Genomic DNA, 18814 nt, shown 5'->3' with positions numbered 1-18814 from the left:
CTCCGATTACGATTTCGAGAAATGGACGACGCGCGCGCATCAAGGTCGAAAACCACAGCCTGGGAGGAGAGGTGTAGAGCAGGGCACACGGGGGACGCCAGCGAAATACCACCACGTACTTTAGACTCGGTGCACAATTAACCACCACCACACTGTACCATACAATACGATTGATACAATAAACCAACCCGAAGCATGACGGGGTCGGGGAATTGAAACTCGGCTCTGATCGGCCATTTTATTTTGTTACCTCGTTCTGCGTACCACGGCTACCGAGCCGTAAGCCGGTGACCGGGCCGACACTACTGTGCTTGACTACTAATTGTAAAATCAATACTTGGGAAAGGCAGCTAATAATTCGAGCCTTGCTTGTTTCAATACCCAGTACGGACGGTAAAAACAGGTCGCAACAATCCGATCGGGAGGCACCCGAATTCCATGGTCCCGACTCAGCACGCTGTAGGTTAAGTGCGACCCTCAACGCTCCGCCTGGCTCCCGCAAGATGCCCGCTACAGCCGGGACAAGCCACCAGCACGAATCTTCCATAAACAAGACTGTCCGCTTTCAAAAGGAATTTTTCTCTGCTTCCTGGCGCCAGCAACGGCTACCGAGGATGCCCGCCCGGTATTTCACCATCGATCAACAATAGTAACTAAAATGGCGGACTATGCGGTCGACCCAGAAGGTACGCAACGTCGCCAGAAGCCTTGCATTCAGTTTCCTCACCCCCACCTTGTCCGTCATGATTAACCCACCACCACCGTGTGTCGCGTAGAGATAGCCAGGCTCTCCCTCGCCCAGGATTCGGAGCAGTTCCCGCCGCCATCTATTCACAGCCCGGGCGTGGTTCCCATAGACATAACGGCCAAGTTTGCCGAGGCTGTCAAGAGTACGTCTGGGATTTTAGAAAACCGGCCGGCCGGTGGTTTGTGGTATGCTTCGCGATGCTAACCGCATGAGTAGCTTTGGAACCGGGGGAACTTGTCAAAGATGGCTTCTTTACACTCTTTGAGTCCGTCTCGGCACTCGAGGTATGTCTGACAAGTCCCATCTCCTTTTTGACTGTACACTATTCAGCGTACTGACATTGCCTTTCTCCGTGACAGATTGGTGATCCAAAAATGGACAGTGGCTGTGTCGCCCCAGGGGAAAAGTTTGAGGAGGAGTATGATGTCTCGCGAAGGCTGCTTCCGGAAGAGGTCCTGGGCATAATCGATGAGCTCATTTGCCATGAAGTATGTGCTAGCGAACCCTTCAAGAACCACTCAAGCCGTTCGGGTACTGACAGCGGCAGATTTCATGGCACCTCGGCTACCCATTATCACAGACGCTATTCACCAGCGTCTATGTCGAGGCGCTTTCCATGCCCGACCCTGCCAGTATTGGCGAGGCCCAGTTTGTGAGATCCAGCAGCTCCGAGAGTAGGACTGAGCCCATGCTGCAGATTCTCCGGGCCTACTGTCTGGGCATGCTCAAAGGTTGCAGCTATGTGAATGAGCGCATACAGATGGAACACTACTATGAGGTATGGCCAATCTTCTCACATGTGCAGACACATGACGCTAATTCGTCTGCGACATCTCGTAGGAAGAGGATTTCGTGATAAATACATACAACCGCACCCTGCTCAGGCGCATATCAACACGCAACATTCACTCCGCCCTCAGCGAAGCCCAAGGGCTACTCACCCTGTTGAAGGATGATGTTTCTGAGGAAGTTCTGCAGGCGCTATCGGCTCGTCTGAGCCTGCGCCGCGTTTTTCTCGAGGCTGCAGAGTCGCCGGAGAACAAGCGGGATTTTGCCAAGGCTCAAGCGCCTTGGATCGAAGCGGCCGACTATCTCCCCATCATTGAAAAGACGCATGCACTGGCAAAAGATGTCGACGAAGCCTTTTCAGCCAAACTGCAGAGAAAGCTAGCCAGTACCATGCCGCCGCGTCCCATCGTGCAGCTCGACTTTAAGGAAGCCTTTACCCACCTGTCCCGCATGTTTGAGGATGGCCGCGAGGTCATCAACGTACTCAAGTATACTGACTCCCAATGCCTCCTGGTAAGTAGCCCACATCGCCTGTGTATGCGCAGTTAAGCAATGCTAACTCGAACCAGACATTTGTGTCAACATTCCAGGCCAAGAAGCCCCAACCCCTCGTCTACGTGAGAACTCTCTTGCAGACACTTCTCTTTGATGAAATGCAGATTCTCGGACATATGAGCATTCGGCAGCTCCTCGACGATGATCTCTCCATCTTCACGCTCCCCGCCAGCCCGCTCCTCGCGCGCAGCAACGATGATATCGAGGCCGTTCACGACGTCCGTTTCATAATGTCGCAGCAGACGGAACTCTTCCGCCAGCGTGCCGCCCAGCCATTCCTCGACATTCTGCGCACTTTTTGCCAAAACCGCTGCCGCATCCGCCGCACGCTTTGCCATCTTATCCGCGACTGGGAGGACCTGCAAATGGACGCCGAGGACATTGACCACGTCTTGCAGGTAAAGACCAACGAGCAGCCCCTCGTCCACCGCGCCTCTATGCTGAGCAGCTCAGCCCGACCCGTCGAGTCCTATGCCCTCTCGCTGTCTTCTTGGGCCTACCTTTACAAGCTGCGCCTGATGGAGACGATTGTCCAACTCGGTTTCGAGCTCGAGGTCTACCAGCCGGATGAGCACCTCGGCATGTACTGGTACCTCAACTACCTCGCCAAGGGCCGCTTGCAGCATGCCGAGCGCATCAAGTCCTTCATCATCCACCGCGTGGAGGAGTTCCGCGCCTCGCCCAGCCAAGATCCCGACGCGGAGAAGCAGCTCCAGCGCGCCCTCGCCGCCACCCGCCTCACCCTCCTCGACGCCGCCGTTACCTGGGAGCTCTCTGATGCCCTTTCGTGCCTGCACACTGTCCTCGCGCGCCACAAGCTCGTGCGTAGCCCACCGCGGCCCTACAGCGACGACGCGCTCCGCTACGAGCTGCGCATGCGGCCCTTTGCCGCCATCGGCTTGCCTTCGCTACCGTCGTTTGCCGATTTTGAGGCCGAGTCACGCCAGGCGACGACGCCATCAGCGGAGATTCTGGCGTACGGCGAGCGCGCGCTTGTCGGCGCGAAAAAGGGCTTCGAGGCCCTCAGCAGGCTCTCGGCCGAAGAGTCGTTTTCGGTCGGCTCGCACGAGCGCTGGGTGGTTGACGTCAAGAACGGCCTCAAGTCGTGCATCGCGACGGGCATTGCGATTACGACGCTACAGAAGACGCTGGCGGGTGTGGATGAGAAGAAGCCGGGCGAGGAGCTGCTGAAGGGCAAGGCGCTGGGCTTGAAGGTTGAGATTCCGACGCCGGACAAGACTTATCACCCATCTTGGATCGTACCTAGAGTAACAGTTATACCCAATTGATGTTGAGGCCGGGTGGTTCATGATAGATTTGATAGAAAGCCTTGTTTGTTGTATGTTTTTCTTTTGTTGTGAAGCATGCAGCCATGCATCTAAATACCAACCACCAGTCTAAATTGTTCCTAGTATGTTTTTACACGCCCCTTGGGGTATTCGCTTCATTCCGCATTCGCCGCCCATTCTAATTCAGTGTTGAGATCCAACATCCATCACAGCCATTCATTCTCACATTTCTTTTCTGGTCACAGAGTTCACTGGGCTCTGCCGTCTAGCCATGACGGGCCAAAAAATTGCAAACTAAGACCGGTGTTCCACGCCCCTTGCATTTACTTGGCGGCAATCTTGCGGCCAGCGCGGAGCTTGACAATCTGGTCAAAGAGGACGTCCTTGAAGGCGAAGAGGAAGGCGGCCGTGAGGACGCTCTGGGTGACCTTGGGGCCGATGCCCTTGTAGAGGCCGGCGTAGCCCTCCTCGCGGACGACGCGGTTGAGGGTCTGGGACATGCCCTCCTTCTTGCTGGAGCCGCTGGCGACGTGCATCTGGCTCTTGACGGTGATGTAGGGGTAGGTGACCGAGGTGGCGAAGAGCTTGCCGAGGGCGCCGAGGAAGAAGGCAATTGTGGGGGTGACCTTGCGGCGGCGCTCGACGGCGTTCTTCATCTGCTCAAATAGCGTGTACTGCAGGATGGGGTTGATGACGAGCACCAGGGCGGGCATGACGCCGGAGAAGAGGGCCTGGGGACCCTCGCGCTGCAGCAGGGCCATGAGCGTGGCCAGCGTGGACGGGCGGCGGCCCGGGGGCGCGACGGGCTTGACGCCGGCCTCGAGGTCGGCGCTGGCGTCGTGCTTGTACGTGGTGACGCGTGTGTTGACGACCCAGATGGGGTTGGTGAGGACGACGGTGGCCGAGCCGGCAATGGCGCCGGCAATCATGGACTCGACCGTGGTGAGCTTCTTGCTGGCGCGGCCGGCCTTTACGGCGGCGGCCTCGAAGAAGGACCGCGTCCACTCGTACCAGTAGTAGTAGACAAAGTTGGTGACGCTGATGCCGAAGAGCGCCGAGTTGATGCCCGAGTAGAGGCCGGCGACGCCCTCGCGGGCAATGATCTTTTGCACGGCGTCGCTGAACTTGCTGTCGGCCTTTTTCGACTCGACCTGGGCGCGGGTGGACAAGGTGATGAGAGGGTACCTGAAAAAGTTGGGAAGAAGAGGCGGTCAGCGACGCGTCGTAGCACAGCAGGACAAGTACGGTTTCAGGTTGCTTCTCACGTTAGGACCATGGACAGGATGCCACCGCCCGCGCCAGCGAGGGCATGCGTGACATTGTCGTTCTGGGGAGCGGCGGCCATGGCTGCTTCAAGACGGTGGTGCTTGGTGGTGGCGTGGTACGGCAGGGATTATTTAAGCGCAGGTGAGAGCTTGTATCATCGAGATGGGGCACAGAGGAAAAGGAACGAGTAGAGGGCAGGGGAGAAACAAGGGAGAAGATGATGGCGATGATGGTATTAAATTAGAAAACAAGTCGGCGCAAACGATTGATGGATCTACAAATGTGACCGTGGTCTAGCACGATGCGAGCTCTCAACCGAGGTCCCGTGGGGGTGGATGCCGAAGCGTGGGACCTCCCGCACTGTCGGCTGCAAGCACAGGGAAATAGCAGCAACAGCAGCAGCAGCGTCATGCGCTAGAGTGCATGCTGGGTAGATGTGGGAGAGTGCTGGGGTGGCATGGTGGGTGATGATGGGCACCCGGCGGTACTTGCTGTTTGCTAGCTATCCCCAGCATCCGAGAGGTATCTTTCGCAGGTCGCAGGTCGCATGTGACTGCTAAAATAGGTGCGAACAGCGACAGTGTGTACCAGTAGCCCTGTGGCTCGTCGGAGCGGCAGGACCTTGATCCGCTTCACCGCCCCACCGGCTCACGAAACGGTCCTACCTCGTATTGAGCTAGTACAGATCGGGTACAAAGTAAACAATATTGAATTTCACATCTCACAGCAGTTGGCCTGTACGTGGCTGTACTTGGCTGTACAAGGTATCGCAAGGCGCGCTCACGAAACCCTTCAGCGCTTAGCCAGAGCACATTTCTCTATTAAATCCCCCCGCTCGCCGCCCGCAACATTCCATGGCTCTCCAGATCAACGGTCCGGAATCAAGGGACAAAGACCATCTTTTTTTTCTGCCCTCTTTTGCCCCGCGACATCTGTGGAAATGTCTAGACGCCGAAACACCAACGCCGGCGCCGCCCAGGTCGACTCGTCGGTGCAGCTGCGCTGGCACAGCGTCGCCAACCCCGACACTCCGAGCCTCGACATCATGTCGTCGCCGGACCCCCTCAACGACACAATCACCGCTGACCACATCCCCTCCTCCAACACCCGTCGCGTCACCCGCAGCCAGCGCGCCCACAAGTTCCTGTCGCTCGGCACCTCGCCTAGAAAGCAGGCGTTTGAGCTCGACGCCGGCAACAGAAGGGCCGCGCGGGGTGGCCTCGTGTTCAGCGTAGAAGAGACGGACGAGGACGACGACACGCTCGCCGTCGCGACACAAAGCCCGGACGCAGGCGCGTCGTCAACGCCGCGACCCCGCGAACCAACGACTACGACAACGACGGTGCCGCTAAAGTATTCGGTCGAGGACGAGTCTAGTGATGTACTCGGCTCTACGAATGCTACGCCGCGGCCGCGGAAAACCCGAATCCGCACATCGAATGGGACGCCCATTCCTAAACCGACCACGGGGAAGCGACGCCGAGATCCTACCCCGCCTGGCCGAAGAGTATCTGGCCGCCCACAGACCGTCGAAGACAGCATGGATTCCGACTCCATGTCCGACGATCTTACCCAGCGGTCGCCCACGCCGAAACGACGCCTGCGCTCGCCTAGAAGTCGAGCCGCGGAGCCGTCCAGCGAGCTGGGCACAGAACCCGCACCGGTAGCCAACCCGGTAAGGCGCATCGTGCGCAGCCGGCGACAGTCTGTCGCTTCAGACCGGTCAGCCGGGCGCGCGGATGCTGCCGACGATACGGCAATGGTCAATCAAGTGCCTACGAGCGAAGATGACCTACAACGAGATACGACAGTCACGGGAATATTACCTGGAAACCGTGGAATGTCGACACTGGCGGCCGACGCAGAGCCAGAATCGGATATCTGGATGACGACAATGTCGCAAGACGCGACTCCAAAGGCTTCTGCGAGGCCAGCCACGAAACCCGCATCGCAAACGCAAGAGCGGGAAGAAGAGCGACGGCCGTCCGTCTCCTTCTCGGAAGGAGAGTACGGCTCCCTTGCCCCAGCTGCCAGCGACCTCTCGTCTGCTGATGACGAACTGCCTGTCGAGTCCATGACAACGAGAAGAAACGACACCATTGCTCGTGGTGAAGATTTCAGCATGATTCTCGCGGACTCGATCCCCTCCCTGCAAGCAAGCACGCGCGGCGTTGCGCCCCCTCCGTCCCACTACAGCGAGATTGGCGATGACACCAATCTCATCATCAACAGCACTCTCGAGCCTCTTCGCCAAGGCGAAGTTGCCGATCGAGAAGACGAGGGCGAAGACGACGAAGATGACGACGCGGATACTCTGACCGGCCGGGAATCTGAAAACGACCCAGCCGAAGAGGAGCTTGCCACGCCGAAGCCGCTAGCTGCCGACCCAGAATCTGAAGCTGAGCTTGAAGCGCAGCCAGAGGCGTCGCAGCCCCAGGCGGCGGATCCCAATGAGAATGGCCGTGAATCTGAAAATGAAACGGCTGGAAACGAGTTTGCTGCGCCGGCGCCGTTGGCTGCCGACTCGAAACCTGAACCCGAGCTTGAAGCTCAGTTAGACGAGTCGCAACCCAAGGCTGCGGAACCCGCAGCACAGTCCGAATCGGAATCTGCAGAAGGCAGCGACAGCGACGGAGATCTCGAGGCAGAGCTCGCAAGAATGGCGGAGGAGGACAATGCTGAATTTGAACGACAAGTTGAGCAAGAGGTCCTGAAAGAGGTCGAGGCAGCAGCCGCGGAAAAGGCCGCAAGAGAGTCGGAGCCGGAGCCGGAGCCTGAGATGACACCATTTAGGCAGTCGTCCAGCCGCCCGTCTTCGGCCACGCCTCGCAGCGCGAGACAACCGCAATCGCCCCGAAAGGCGACGAACTCGTCTCCGCTCCGCTATCGCGTCTTCAAGCGATACCAGACTGGAGGCTCTCCGCCCGGCAGTGTACGAGCAGCGGGTTCTCCTCAGCGAACAGGAGAATCTTCGGCAGGGAGCGCCCAAGTCCAGGAATCTAGACAGGATTCTATGATGGACGAAGACTCCTTCTCGGACATTCCCGAGGATATTCTGGCGGCAGCAGCGCCGAGACAGCCTAGATCGGCAAGGGAGGTTGAGGAGCTCGATGATGAGCAAATGGATGAGATTATGGGTGAGCTGGAAGCCAGCCATGGACGATACGCGATGGCTGCGGAGGCTGCGCGCCTTGCTGAAGATGTTGCCATAACAGAGGAGCATCAAGTAGCAGAAGTTTCGCAGCAGGCAGAGCAGCAGGCCCGGCCCGATAGCCTCGAGCCGGCCGATCAGGCTGCTGGAGCACGCGAGTCATCAGAGCTTGAAGATGACGCATTGATGGCAGAAGGAGGAGACGACGCGCAGGAAGCAGAAGAGGCGACAGAAGAGACGGCCGAAGAGCAGCCTCTTCCCTCCGATGCTCCCGTGGTGCAGTCTGGACCCCGTCGCCTGCCAACCCCAGACTCCTCTCCGCCAAACTCCCCGGCTCCAGCAGCGCCCGTCCCGACCCAGCAAGAGCCTCAGGTGCAGTTGCTCTCGCAGCCCCTCGGCCAGGCAGGCCCCAGCCGCCAGCCATCGTCCACGCCGAGGTCCCATCCGTCCTCGGCGATGCAGCAGCCCGAGGCGGCTGCTCAGCGCAGCGGGTCTTCATTCGAAGAGACCCCGCGCAACCCGATCTCTTCGCTCGTGCAGCCGCAGTCTGTGGCGCACGAGTCCACGCAGCAGCAGGTTCGCCCTGCGCTGTCCTCGATTGTCCGCGCCGGCCGCGTCCTTCAGAGCGTCACCTCGGATCCGCCGTCTCCGGAAGCCGGAGACCGCCATCTGCGCAGTCCGTTTAGAAGTTCCGGCAGCAAAGAGCCCCAATCCGGCTCCAAGGAGCGAGAGGGCAGCAGCGGCCGCCTGCCTAGCAGAAGCCCGAGCGGTCACCGGGTCAGCAAAAGCCCGACATCGCGCATCGGGACTCTTGGAAGGCAGAGCCAGTCGTCGCTCTCGCCGAGTCAGACCCGTTCTCCTCTCCGCGAATCGACAAGGGGGAACGCGGTCTCGAAGCAGCCGCAGCGCAGCCCGCGCCAACCTTCCGTGTCGCCGCCAAGGTCGTCGCTCTTCAGCAAGAGCACGAGAGGCACCGAGCCCCCGGCCGCGACGGTGAGCCAGGCACAGGCATCTGTGTCGCCGCAGCGATCGTCTCTCTCCGGGCAGAGAACTCAGAGTGTTGAGGCTGTGCCTCCCGCGACAGCGAGCCCATCTTTTGAGGATGAGGCTCCACGGGCGGCGCAAATGCCGACACCTGGACGCGTCTCGGCGAACAGCTCTCTGCGTCATTCGCCGGAGAGCGACATGAGCTGGGTCGCTGACGAGGGCCCGATCAGCCCCAGACTGCGCGGCGACAACACTCTGCAAGATGTTGTTGCTGCTTCCGAGCCCGGGACTGGCCGCAGCGGCGGCCTTCTCGGACAGTCCACGGTGACGCCTTCACCTGTTCCTGACGCAGAAGAGGAGCCGGAGCCCGGGCGCACTTTCCGCGCACCGAACCCATGGTCGTCCGACTCGGATTCAGAAGCAGAATCGGAAGAAGATATCTACTCTGCGCCCAAGCCGACACGACAGGAGCCGGAAGTAGAGTCGGAAGAAGACATCTACTCTGGGCCTGCGCGGACAAGGCTTCCGTCGATACCCGAGCAGCCCGAGCTTAAGAAGCTTGAGCTGCAGGCGCCTCGGCGTGAACCTGCGTCGCCCGTGTTTTCGGAACCGGAGCTGCCGGTGCTGCCGCGTCAGCGCGAGCCGTCGCCAGAGATGTCTGAGCCTGAGCTGCCGGTGCTCCCGCCAGCAAGAGACGACTCGACCGACATTTGGGATTTCGAGGCGGAGAGAGAATCTCCGAAACGGCAGAGGAACAAGCCGTTTGGTACCTCGAGGAGGAAGAGGAAGGCGTCGCAGGACGCCCCAGGACAGGCACCCAGGCCGGCCAAGTGGATGCGGGAAAACTTCCAACCGCTTTCCACCAGCGTCCCCAGGAGGTTCCCCGGGCCTACGCAGCCCACGCAGCCCACGCAGCCCACGCAGCGTGCGCAGCCTGTGCGGCCCTCGCCGCCTTCGCCGCCTTCGCCGCTTGCGGTTGAGGAGACTGGCTCGTCGTCGCGCCAGCAGGACCACTCGCGCCTAGAGTCCGAGGCAGAGGAGTTTTCACTTCTCGCCCGACAACGGGCAGCGGGAGAGCAGCAGACGCTCACGGATTCTGCGGTCAAGGCGAGCCGGTTTGACCTGTCCGAGTTCTTTTCCTCGCCAATCTCCATGGCGGGCAAGCTGGCGGGCAAGTTCTTTCCGAAGAAGAGCAAGCCTGCCGAGGCTGCCGCTCCGGCTCCTGCGCCGGCGATGACGGCAGGCAGCCTGTTTCCCCAGGCGCCACCGATGGAGCAGGTGTCAGCTCCTCGCCGCCAAAACATGTTTGCCGCCGCCGAGGACCTGTCCCGCGAACAGGCGCGACTGAACCCTGCGGCCCCAAGGCCCGTGTTGATGGCCGACTTCTTGCCAGGAGGGAGCAGATTTAGTGAAACTGCGTCCACTCCTGCGCCGGCAGCAACGACGACAACGAGCACCCGGGGTTCGCAGAGGTCGGATGAGGATCGCGCCGCGACTCCTCGCCGGCCAAACCTGTTTGCTGCTGCTGCTGCTGAGACGCTAGGCCGGGAGCAGGCCCAGCAGAGCTCAGCGGCTACTAATCGCTCGACAGCGTTCGGGATGTTCTTTCCGGGATGGAGCAAAACGGTTGAGGCTAGTCCTGCCCCTGCTCCGGTCCCGATTACTGCTCCTGTCCCGATTACTGCTCCTGTCCCGATTACTGCTCCTGTCCCGATTACTGCTCCTGCCCCTGTCCCGACTCCTGCTCCGGCTCCAGCCCCGGCTCGCGCTCTGACTTTTTCGGAAGAAGTCTTCGCTCGCCCGGCTCCTCCGGGGCAGGAAGAATGGCTGCGGGAGCCCTATCGCCCCCCGAACCCGTTCCTTGCTGCCGGCCGCGAGTCGGCCCAGCAAAGCTTACGGGCCGCAGACCTTCGCAGAGCCGCCGAGAACATGGATCAGCGCATCAAGAAGCACGGCGGGAACCGAAACTCTGCGCTGAAGCCTCGGCCGGCTGGCAGCAACGCGCCTCCACAGCCCTTGTCGTCGTCGGCGCCCTTTGCAAAGGCGCCGCCTAGACGAGAGCTGACGCGGAACGACATCCGCCGGTGGCAGCGCGACTCGGCGTGGTCGCCCACGAGCAGCGAAGACTCGTTTCGGCCGCCGCTCCTGCGCACGCTGCCGCCCAAGGACGCGTCGCCGGAGAAGTCGAGCCTGCGCCCTGCGACCAAGCCGCGCACGCCTGGCCGCGTCGTCGAGTTTACGAGCAGCGTGCTGTCGCCGCCCGAGCAGGAGCTGGCGCGCCAGAAGCGCCGGGAGCGGGAGGCTGATGTGGAGGAGTTTGCGGAGACGCTGCGGCTGTCGCAGAGCATGTCGTTGGCCTTTGACAGGGACGACAACCGCCGCGAACCCCCGCTGTTCCAGCAAGGAACGGCATCGCAGCAGGGCCGTGGCAGCAGCCAGGGCCAGGAGAACCAGCGCCCCTCGTCGTCGTCGGAAATCGCCGACGTCTCCATGCAGGACGCGTCGCCGCTCGAGGCTAGAGCTTCGCAGCCGGTGGCAGCAGCAGCAGCAGCTGCCGGCGCCGCCCTCTCGCAGACGCAATGGTCGCGCCAGCACTGGATTGCTCTCGAGAGGATGGTCCAGATCCGCCGCGAGCGCCTGGAGGCGGAGCGCTCGGAGCGCCGCCTGAACAGGCTCATCGGCAAGTTCGTCAGGGCCCGGGACGTGGCCATGCGGATCGAATGCTGGCACCTGGACTGCGTCGAGGAGTTCCAGACGCAGGTCGGCGGCTGGCAGGACGCGGATCTGGTGAAGCGTGTCTTTGGCCTGCTGGTGGGAGAACGGGTCCGGAAGGCGAGGCGAGCGCAGCGGGAGGCGAGGCTGCGGGAGGAGAGGCAGCGCGAGTGAGGCTGTCATGGCTCAGTGAAGGAAGCACTTGAGCATGACTTGTTTTTTTTTAACTACTTTCTTGTTTATGAATTTTTCTGTACTTTAGTATTTTGCGGCTTTGGATGAAGTAACGAACAAGCGAGCTATGCATTTGCTTTGGCGTTTGGGAAGAAAAAAAAGGGAAAGGGTTTTCTGGGAACCTTTTTGTATATGGCCTGGATTACTGGCCTTGAGGAGTTTTTTGGTTACCTTTTTTCAGCTTGCCATACTATTATGATACCATTTGGATTTCTACGCTGCAATATGAACAAGGACAACCTCAACCGCGGCCGTTTATTACTGTGCATGTGATTAGTGTGCGAGTAGATGGACAACCATATTGGTAGTGATGACTGATGTAAATTGTACACTTTTGCACTTCCATTTATGCAATCCCTTGCCGCGGACAGTACTGAGCGGTATCCCGAATCATTACAATTATGCCTCTATAATTGGCGACTGGACTATCCCCCGCGCTAACGAGGTACACGCCGCCACAGCGAAATCTTGCAGGCGGCACAAGTACCCAACTCACGTTATTTGTTTACTTTGGGCGGAGCTAAATAAAGCAACACGGCACCAGCTGAGACGCGTCCCACACCGCGTTGGAGCAAACCGTCTGCAACCACTTTTGACTCAGCCTAGCAGCGATTCTTTCGACGTGATACGACCTGTTCTCGCGGCCGACTAAAGGCAAAAAAATAGCTTGGTGACCGCCTAGACGGCCCGAATCTCATCTGCAAAGACGGCTTCTCGGTTTCTGCAAGCCCCTGAGTCATCACGATTGCGGCCAGGGCGACCGTTGAAGGAACAGGCCCTTCAAGGCAAACAAAGCGGGCACTGTGCTGGAACGCTCCGCCGCCTCGTTTACCTGAGACCATCCGCCCCAGACTTGGAACCTTTTTTTTATACTTATTTTTCTTAATGCTCCGTTTTCTCGACCCAGAACTGTTTTAATTGTTTGCGCATTTTCCATTCCAGCCAGCGCAACGGCTATGGTCTGCGGCCGTTGATCCCCCGCCCTCCTTTGTCGCCTGCCGCCGCCGCCCGTCATGGTTCGAGTCACCGACGACATTGAGCTCGCGCCGGAGCAGCTCGTCGCATACCACGCCTCGGATCCCCTCCTCGGCCACCTCCCCATCGTCGTCCTCTACGGCGCCGCGACGACGGCCAACCTCGCGCACCACAACAGCTCGCGCGTCCAGATCCACGTCCTCTCGCCCGCCGGCCTGCGCAGCTTCCCGCGCCTGACCATCTCCCCCAACTCGCCCTACTACAGCGTCGTCGCCCGCCTGCCGCGCGAGTTCCAGGGCGACGACGTCTACCGCGCCCTCGCCTTTGGCCTCTTTCGCTGCTTCGCCGAGCTGCCCGACGGCGTCCGCGCCCATCTGCGCAATGCCTACCCCACCAGAGGCCGCCTCCCGACGACGACGACGACGGCCGCCGCCCATGACGCGGCGCCGCTGTTTGGCGACCAGCACGCTGCCAACGTCGTGGCGTCCATGGTCCAGAGCGACAACATTGCCGCCGTCGTGACGGCCCTCCAGGATGCCCTCCAGCCGCAGCACGTGAGCAACCTCGACATTGACTTCATCCTGCCCCCGGGCTCCATCGTGCCGATGCAGGAAGAGGACCTCGAAGACGTGCCCGAAGACGAAGACGACATCCTCGACCCCACGCTCCGACAGTACGGCGGATATACCCCCCTGGTGAAGCTGCTGGGCGAGCCCGTCTTCATCCCGACGAGTCGACTGCGCCGCGCACCGTCAAAGCCGACATCGATAAACAAGAGCAAGACCTTTACCGTGGAGCAAAAGATTGAGCTGCGCATGAAGCTTGCGGAGCTCGTCGATACCGAGGAGCGCTATGTCTTGAAGCTCAACGAGCTCGCTCACGCCGTCGTCGACAAGTTTCGCGATGGCGCCCAGCAAAGACTAGGACAGACCCTCACTGCTGCTGAAGAGGAGCTGGCGCGCTTGTTCCCAGGTGCGGCCGACGAGATTCTAAACCTCAACTCTGCATTCTTGTCAGAGTTGCAGAACGTCATGGACGAGACCGAGGAAGAGGCGCTGGTTGACATGGAGGGCAACAGTGCACACCTCATGAGTCCTCGCCAGGCCGGCATGGCGCGCATCAAAGACCCCATTGGTGCGCTAGCCATGGCAAAGGTGTTCCTGGAGTGGTTCCCGAAATTTTCAGACTGCTACAGAGACTACATCAAGGCCAGCCAGCATTTCCCATCGTCAATGGATGGCTTCTTGGACCCGCAGGCGACACCCCAACGAGGCGACCAAGCTACAAAATCCGCCCTGATTGAGCCTGTGCAACGCCTGCCTCGCTATAGCTTGTTGATTGATCAGATAGTCGCTTCGCTACCCATTACACATCCCGCGCTGCAGTCGATGCTGAAAGCCAGAGACATTATTACGAATATCTGCTCACTAGACACGGCCGAAACGACCAAGCCTCAGCTTGCCAGCCAGCTTCGAAATATTGTGGAGGCGTGGCCGGCAGATCTTGAGCCCAAGGGCCGTCTCATCGGAGCCGCCGATTTCATCGAACTTTCTCCTCCGTTTGAGGTCTCCCTCACCGAAAGCGATAGCAGGGGCATCCTGCTGCTGTTTGCCGACTGCGTGGCTATTCTCAAGAAGACTGGCCGGCTCACGGGCAGAGATTTGCTGAGGGAGATTGGCAAGCCGTCCGCTGCAGAATTGCTCATTTCTATGACGAATGCCGCAGGCGGCTCCGCAGCATACGAGTTTGCCTTTACGGGCTGGCACGACCTTGCCAGCGTGCGCTTCACCGAGTCTGCTAATGGCAGCCTCGCGTGGATGACGTCGACGCAGAATATGAAAGCCGTGCACACTGGCGAGCACCGCATCAGCCCGTCGCCAACAGCGAGATGCTTCCTGCTGCAGGAGCTGTATGAAGGAAAAGCGTCCCGGTGGGGAGAGGATGTCGCCAGAGCTAGGATTGAAGCACGCTTCTCAGAGTCCGAAAGAGAGGATCCGTGCTGGACGCTGCGCACCATCCGTATGCCCGATAGCAATCTGGGGCTCCACACTGCCGTTTTCCAAGAAGGCGCCGATCAGCTTGTCGAGGGCCGTCGCGAGCCTGCTGCAGTGCGCGTTGTTGTCGATCACGAAAGAGGGACAAAGGGTGCGCCAGTCGGACACTACGGTGTAGAGATTGTCATTACAGTGGCCGCCAACGATCTGCGACGAATATCAATGCTCACCGTCGGTCTGCACGGCAAGCAGTATCAAGACGATGTTGCTTTGGAAGATTTTATTCCAACAATGTCTCGAAGAAGTGAGCACGCGCTGCCACCATCAATCAAATAACGTGCTAACTGGCAACAGTAATTCAACTCCTCAACACTCAATTCAACATTGCCAATATGAATCTCACAGCGGCCCTCGTTTCCTACAACAGTAAAATCCTGCGCAGCTTGAACTTTGCTACCGGACAGACGACCCCTGTGTCCCGAGCGGAAAAGACTCGATCGTTTCTCTCAAGTGCATCGCCAGTGAAGCTGCTGTCGAACTTGTGGGGTGGAACCAGCAGTAACAATGCTGCCAGCAATACTAGCACCGCAACTCCGGACTCGATAATATCGACTGCGACTGTTGCGCGCCAGCCATCACTTCATCGCAGCAACAGCTACCACTCAATATTGGGATCCATTCGCGGCGAGCGCTCCTTTATTGAAGATACACCACCTGATAATCCCATCGTACGACTAGAGGAGACCTTCACAGCATATGCAGCGGCCTTGCAGGAACGGAAAGGCGCGATCAACGGCAGAACACTGATGAATCGATCTTCCGTAGACGAGGTGTTGGTCAACGACGTCTACAACCGTCTTATTGAGAATCCCTACGACTATGAACTGCCGGTGGATGTGAGCACCGAAGTCATCTTTGTTGCTTTCGAAAACTTCTTGCGCATAGCATGGACGGAGCAAATGGGTGCAGTCATGTCCAAGCAGTCCATGAACACTCTGCAAGATCGGGCCAACCGCAGGGCGCTCGGCGACTTTGCAGACTTTGTCCGCTATTTGTTCTCCGACATGGCACCCCAGAACCGCCGCGCATTTGCGGCCCTTATCAAACTACTGGCTGATCTTCTCGATGGATGCAGCGACGACGGCGACCGAGGTGCTTTGACGATTGCCTTTGCTGAGCTGCTCGTTATGGACGGAACGGCTTCTTATTATATTAATCTTTTGGATCGCCTGGTGGAAGATTGCGATCGAATCTTTGGCGGCACAAGCCCAAACCAGAGCTTTTCATTCGAGGCCGCTTCCATGACAGGATCTGTCCGATCCACAACGCTGCGCAGAGGAGTATCGATGACGGGCTCTGTTGCGTCAAATGCCTCGTCGCTGCGTAAAAAGTTTGGCCTGGATGTGCTCATGCGGCAGAGCAAGGACGACAGACCGGAGCGGCCTTCTGTTTGGAGGAGCCTCAGCAAACATCGCAATCCCGCAACGGGGGAGCCCTCTAGTTTTTCGAGACGCACAATGAAGCAGGGTTTGATGGGCGAGGATGGTACCTTGCCTAGGCTCTTGCAGCGAGGCAACAGCGCTCGAGAGCGGCCAACAATTGCTGGTGCTTTTGACGCCCCGAGCAGACCGACAAGCTCACACAGAGCAGAGTTCCCGCTAAGCACAATCGGTGAGCCCAAGAACGAAGGCGCATCGCCATCGAGGTTCAAGCACAAACGCCGAAGCTCCTTGTCCGATCTGAAGAGCTTGTTGGAGGCGACGACCCTTGACGACAAGGAAGAGGCTGTCCAACCGCTGCAGCTTTCAAAACAGACCTCCGGAAAAGCAAATACTGCTGCCGGACAAGGGTTGCCGCGAGACATTAGTGGTGGCTCGCTGCAGAAGGAAAATATGGAGTCCTCTGAGAGCTTGATGACTCTAGATAGCGGCAGCGTGCCTAGCAAAACGTCGTCGCCTGTCAAGCCCGTTGTCAAGCATGCCAAGGCGCTGTCTGTAACAAATATCCCCATGCTGAAGCCCATCCAGCTTGGCCCGTCCACAGCAGCATCTGCCAACAAAGCCGCCGGTGGGCTTACACGATCGCCGGCGCGCCTGAGGCTGCAGTCGCCACAACGACTTCGAGAACGCCTACAGACAAGCAAGACTGCCGTGGATGAAGCCAGCACTGCATTGCGAGCCGAGATGCAAAAGGCCACGGATCAAGCTTCCTATGGCAACGCCTTCTCTAGCAGGGAAACCTTTGACGCGCAGGCGATGCAAACTTTGGAAGGCAAGCTCAACAAGACTATGCAAGAGCTGCAAGACAAGTACTCTGTCTTGCAAGAGGAAATGGATACGACTCTCAAGGCTACTGAAGCTAAGATGCGCTCCATAGACCAGCTCCACAAGGAAGTCTCGGCCGAAAACGAGCTGATTTACGAAAAGTTCAACGACGAGCTCGGCAAGATCGTCAAGGCGCTCCGTAGCAAGGGCAAGGAGGACAAGGAAGAGCTCATGACCAAGCTCAAAGAGCAGTCGGAAGCAGCGGCCAAGCTGAGACGGGAGAATGGCCGGCTGAAGAGGGAGAATATCAGCCTCCGCGCGTCGTTGAAGCAACAACCCGAGTAAACTGGTTTTGTTTTCTCTCTATTATTTAAGGAGCATGTGTATTTACGCTGGGTACAATGATATATGATTGATTTGGTCGAGGTACGTCGGGAAGAAAAAAAGACTGTACTTGGAAAGAGCATGGACATGACAAGAACGAGTATATGTATATGTACTATAGAAGGAGAGAGGGACAGAGCGTAGCTGCAGACTATGTACAAAAATCTGTACCGGTTATATACGTGTTTGGCCATGTCGTTCCGTGAAGGGCGTGCAAAAGCTGCAAGACGACGACGGTCGCCGCAAGGTCGCCTTTTTTTTTTTTTGGCTTTATTTGGCCCAGCGGAGGAGAACATCGAGATGCTTGCGGCCGCTGCCCCAGCCGCCGCAGCCACCGTCGGCGCCGCCATTGTCCGTGTGCGCGCCGGGGTTCTTGCCGCCGCAGTTGACGAGGTGGTACGAGCCCGCGGCGCCGCACGTCCTCGCGTTGGCGTCCTTGCACTTGAAGACGCACGTCACCAGGTTGGACACGCAGCCGTTGCTGCCGCGAATGTCCATGGCGTGGCCCTTGCTGTTGACCTCGCGCGAGACGTCAAACGTGGCGTAGCTGCCCGTGTTGAACTCGCCCCAGGTGTTGTCCACCTGGCCGACGTTGTTGAGGCGCGTCTCGTGGCCGTCGAGCGAGGCGAACGCGCCGGTGACGCCGGCGGCGAGCGAGATGGTGATGGAGTCGCCGGGGCGCGGCAGGGAGACGCTGATCTTGGGCGCGCGCACGTTGACGCACATGGCCTGGTAGTCCTGCGCGTTCTGCCACGTCCAGAGGATGAGCGTGACGGGGCGCGCGGCCGGGTGGATGGCGTTGTTGGTGAACTTGAAGGTGTAGGGCCCCTGGGTGCCGATCCAGGCCTTGCCGTTGGGCGAGAGCGCGTTTTCGCCCTGCCCGCGGATGCCAATCTTGGACATGTACTCGCAGTCGGCCTTGTTGAGGTGCGGCTTGAGCTTGGCGCAGGAGAAGCCGCCGGCGGCGAGGGTGCTGACCGAGGTGTCGTTGGCCCTGGGAGGTGGCGGGCGGAATGTGTTAGTGATTGGTGCGGATTGAGCTGTGGGCTTGGTCTGCGAGGCGTGGCTTACATCTCGGAGTGGGTGAGATCGGCGTTGGTGAAGCCAACGAGGGCTGCAACGGCAGCAATGGCAGCAAAGGCGCGCATCTTGAGGGAAGTGGCTCTGGTGAGGAGAGCTTAACAGCTGGGCAACGTTTGGACTGGCTGTGAGATTGTTGGGGCTGGTGCTGATGCAAGTTTCTTGGGTCTTTCATGAGATGGGCTGACCTTTTATATCTCTTGGTCCTGGTCTAGACTCTGCTGGTTCCAAGAGTGCAAACTCCATCTTATTCCCCAAAACTGCACCGGCCCATTTTCTTCTCACGCATAGCTAGGGAGTCTGTAATCGGAAACCCCGGAGGCAAAAGGCGGTTGCTATCTGCATGCCTCAGCGTCTCAATGTCTCCGGAGGATTCCCATCTCATC

At 59.0% G+C, this 18814-nt stretch overlaps 5 protein-coding genes across 6 annotated transcripts; 3 read left to right on the top strand and 2 right to left on the bottom strand.

Moving 5' to 3' along the window:
• Positions 1–658: 658 nt before the first annotated feature.
• On the top strand, positions 659–3381 carry LMH87_012317 (uncharacterized protein; the record flags this gene model as incomplete). The annotated part of the gene is made up of 7 exons (XM_056201606.1): positions 659–686; positions 777–890; positions 965–1032; positions 1108–1236; positions 1296–1526; positions 1589–2050; positions 2107–3381. 7 exons carry the CDS (start codon positions 659–661, stop codon positions 3379–3381), a joined length of 2307 nt encoding a protein of 768 aa, XP_056053342.1.
• A 323-nt stretch (positions 3382–3704) lies between these two features.
• Positions 3705–4726, bottom strand: LMH87_012316 (uncharacterized protein; the record flags this gene model as incomplete). The annotated part of the gene is made up of 2 exons (XM_056201605.1): positions 3705–4566; positions 4647–4726. The coding sequence occupies 2 exons, from the start codon at positions 4724–4726 to the stop codon at positions 3705–3707; spliced, it is 942 nt and encodes a 313-aa protein (XP_056053341.1).
• An 861-nt stretch (positions 4727–5587) lies between these two features.
• Positions 5588–11671, top strand: LMH87_012315 (uncharacterized protein; the record flags this gene model as incomplete). Of its 2 annotated transcripts, none has more annotated exons than XM_056201603.1 (2): positions 5588–10247; positions 10572–11671. In XM_056201603.1, 2 exons carry the CDS (start codon positions 5588–5590, stop codon positions 11669–11671), a joined length of 5760 nt encoding a protein of 1919 aa, XP_056053339.1. The 2 variants fall into 2 exon arrangements, with proteins under 2 accessions (XP_056053339.1, XP_056053340.1); XM_056201604.1 differs by lacking the exon at positions 10572–11671 and having other exon boundaries at positions 5588–6322; positions 6366–6536.
• Positions 11672–12744: 1073 nt separating this feature from the next.
• Positions 12745–17309, top strand: LMH87_012314 (uncharacterized protein; the record flags this gene model as incomplete). The annotated part of the gene is made up of 2 exons (XM_056201602.1): positions 12745–15004; positions 15055–17309. The coding sequence occupies 2 exons, from the start codon at positions 12745–12747 to the stop codon at positions 17307–17309; spliced, it is 4515 nt and encodes a 1504-aa protein (XP_056053338.1).
• Positions 17310–17618: 309 nt separating this feature from the next.
• On the bottom strand, positions 17619–18496 carry LMH87_012313 (uncharacterized protein; the record flags this gene model as incomplete). Its single annotated transcript, XM_056201601.1, has 2 exons — positions 17619–18342; positions 18420–18496. The coding sequence occupies 2 exons, from the start codon at positions 18494–18496 to the stop codon at positions 17619–17621; spliced, it is 801 nt and encodes a 266-aa protein (XP_056053337.1).
• Positions 18497–18814: the final 318 nt, after the last annotated feature.

Source organism: Akanthomyces muscarius, chromosome 4 (genome assembly GCF_028009165.1).
Source record: "Akanthomyces muscarius strain Ve6 chromosome 4, whole genome shotgun sequence".
NCBI lineage: Eukaryota > Fungi > Ascomycota > Sordariomycetes > Hypocreales > Cordycipitaceae > Akanthomyces > Akanthomyces muscarius.
This window is presented reverse-complemented; position numbering and strand designations above follow the sequence as displayed.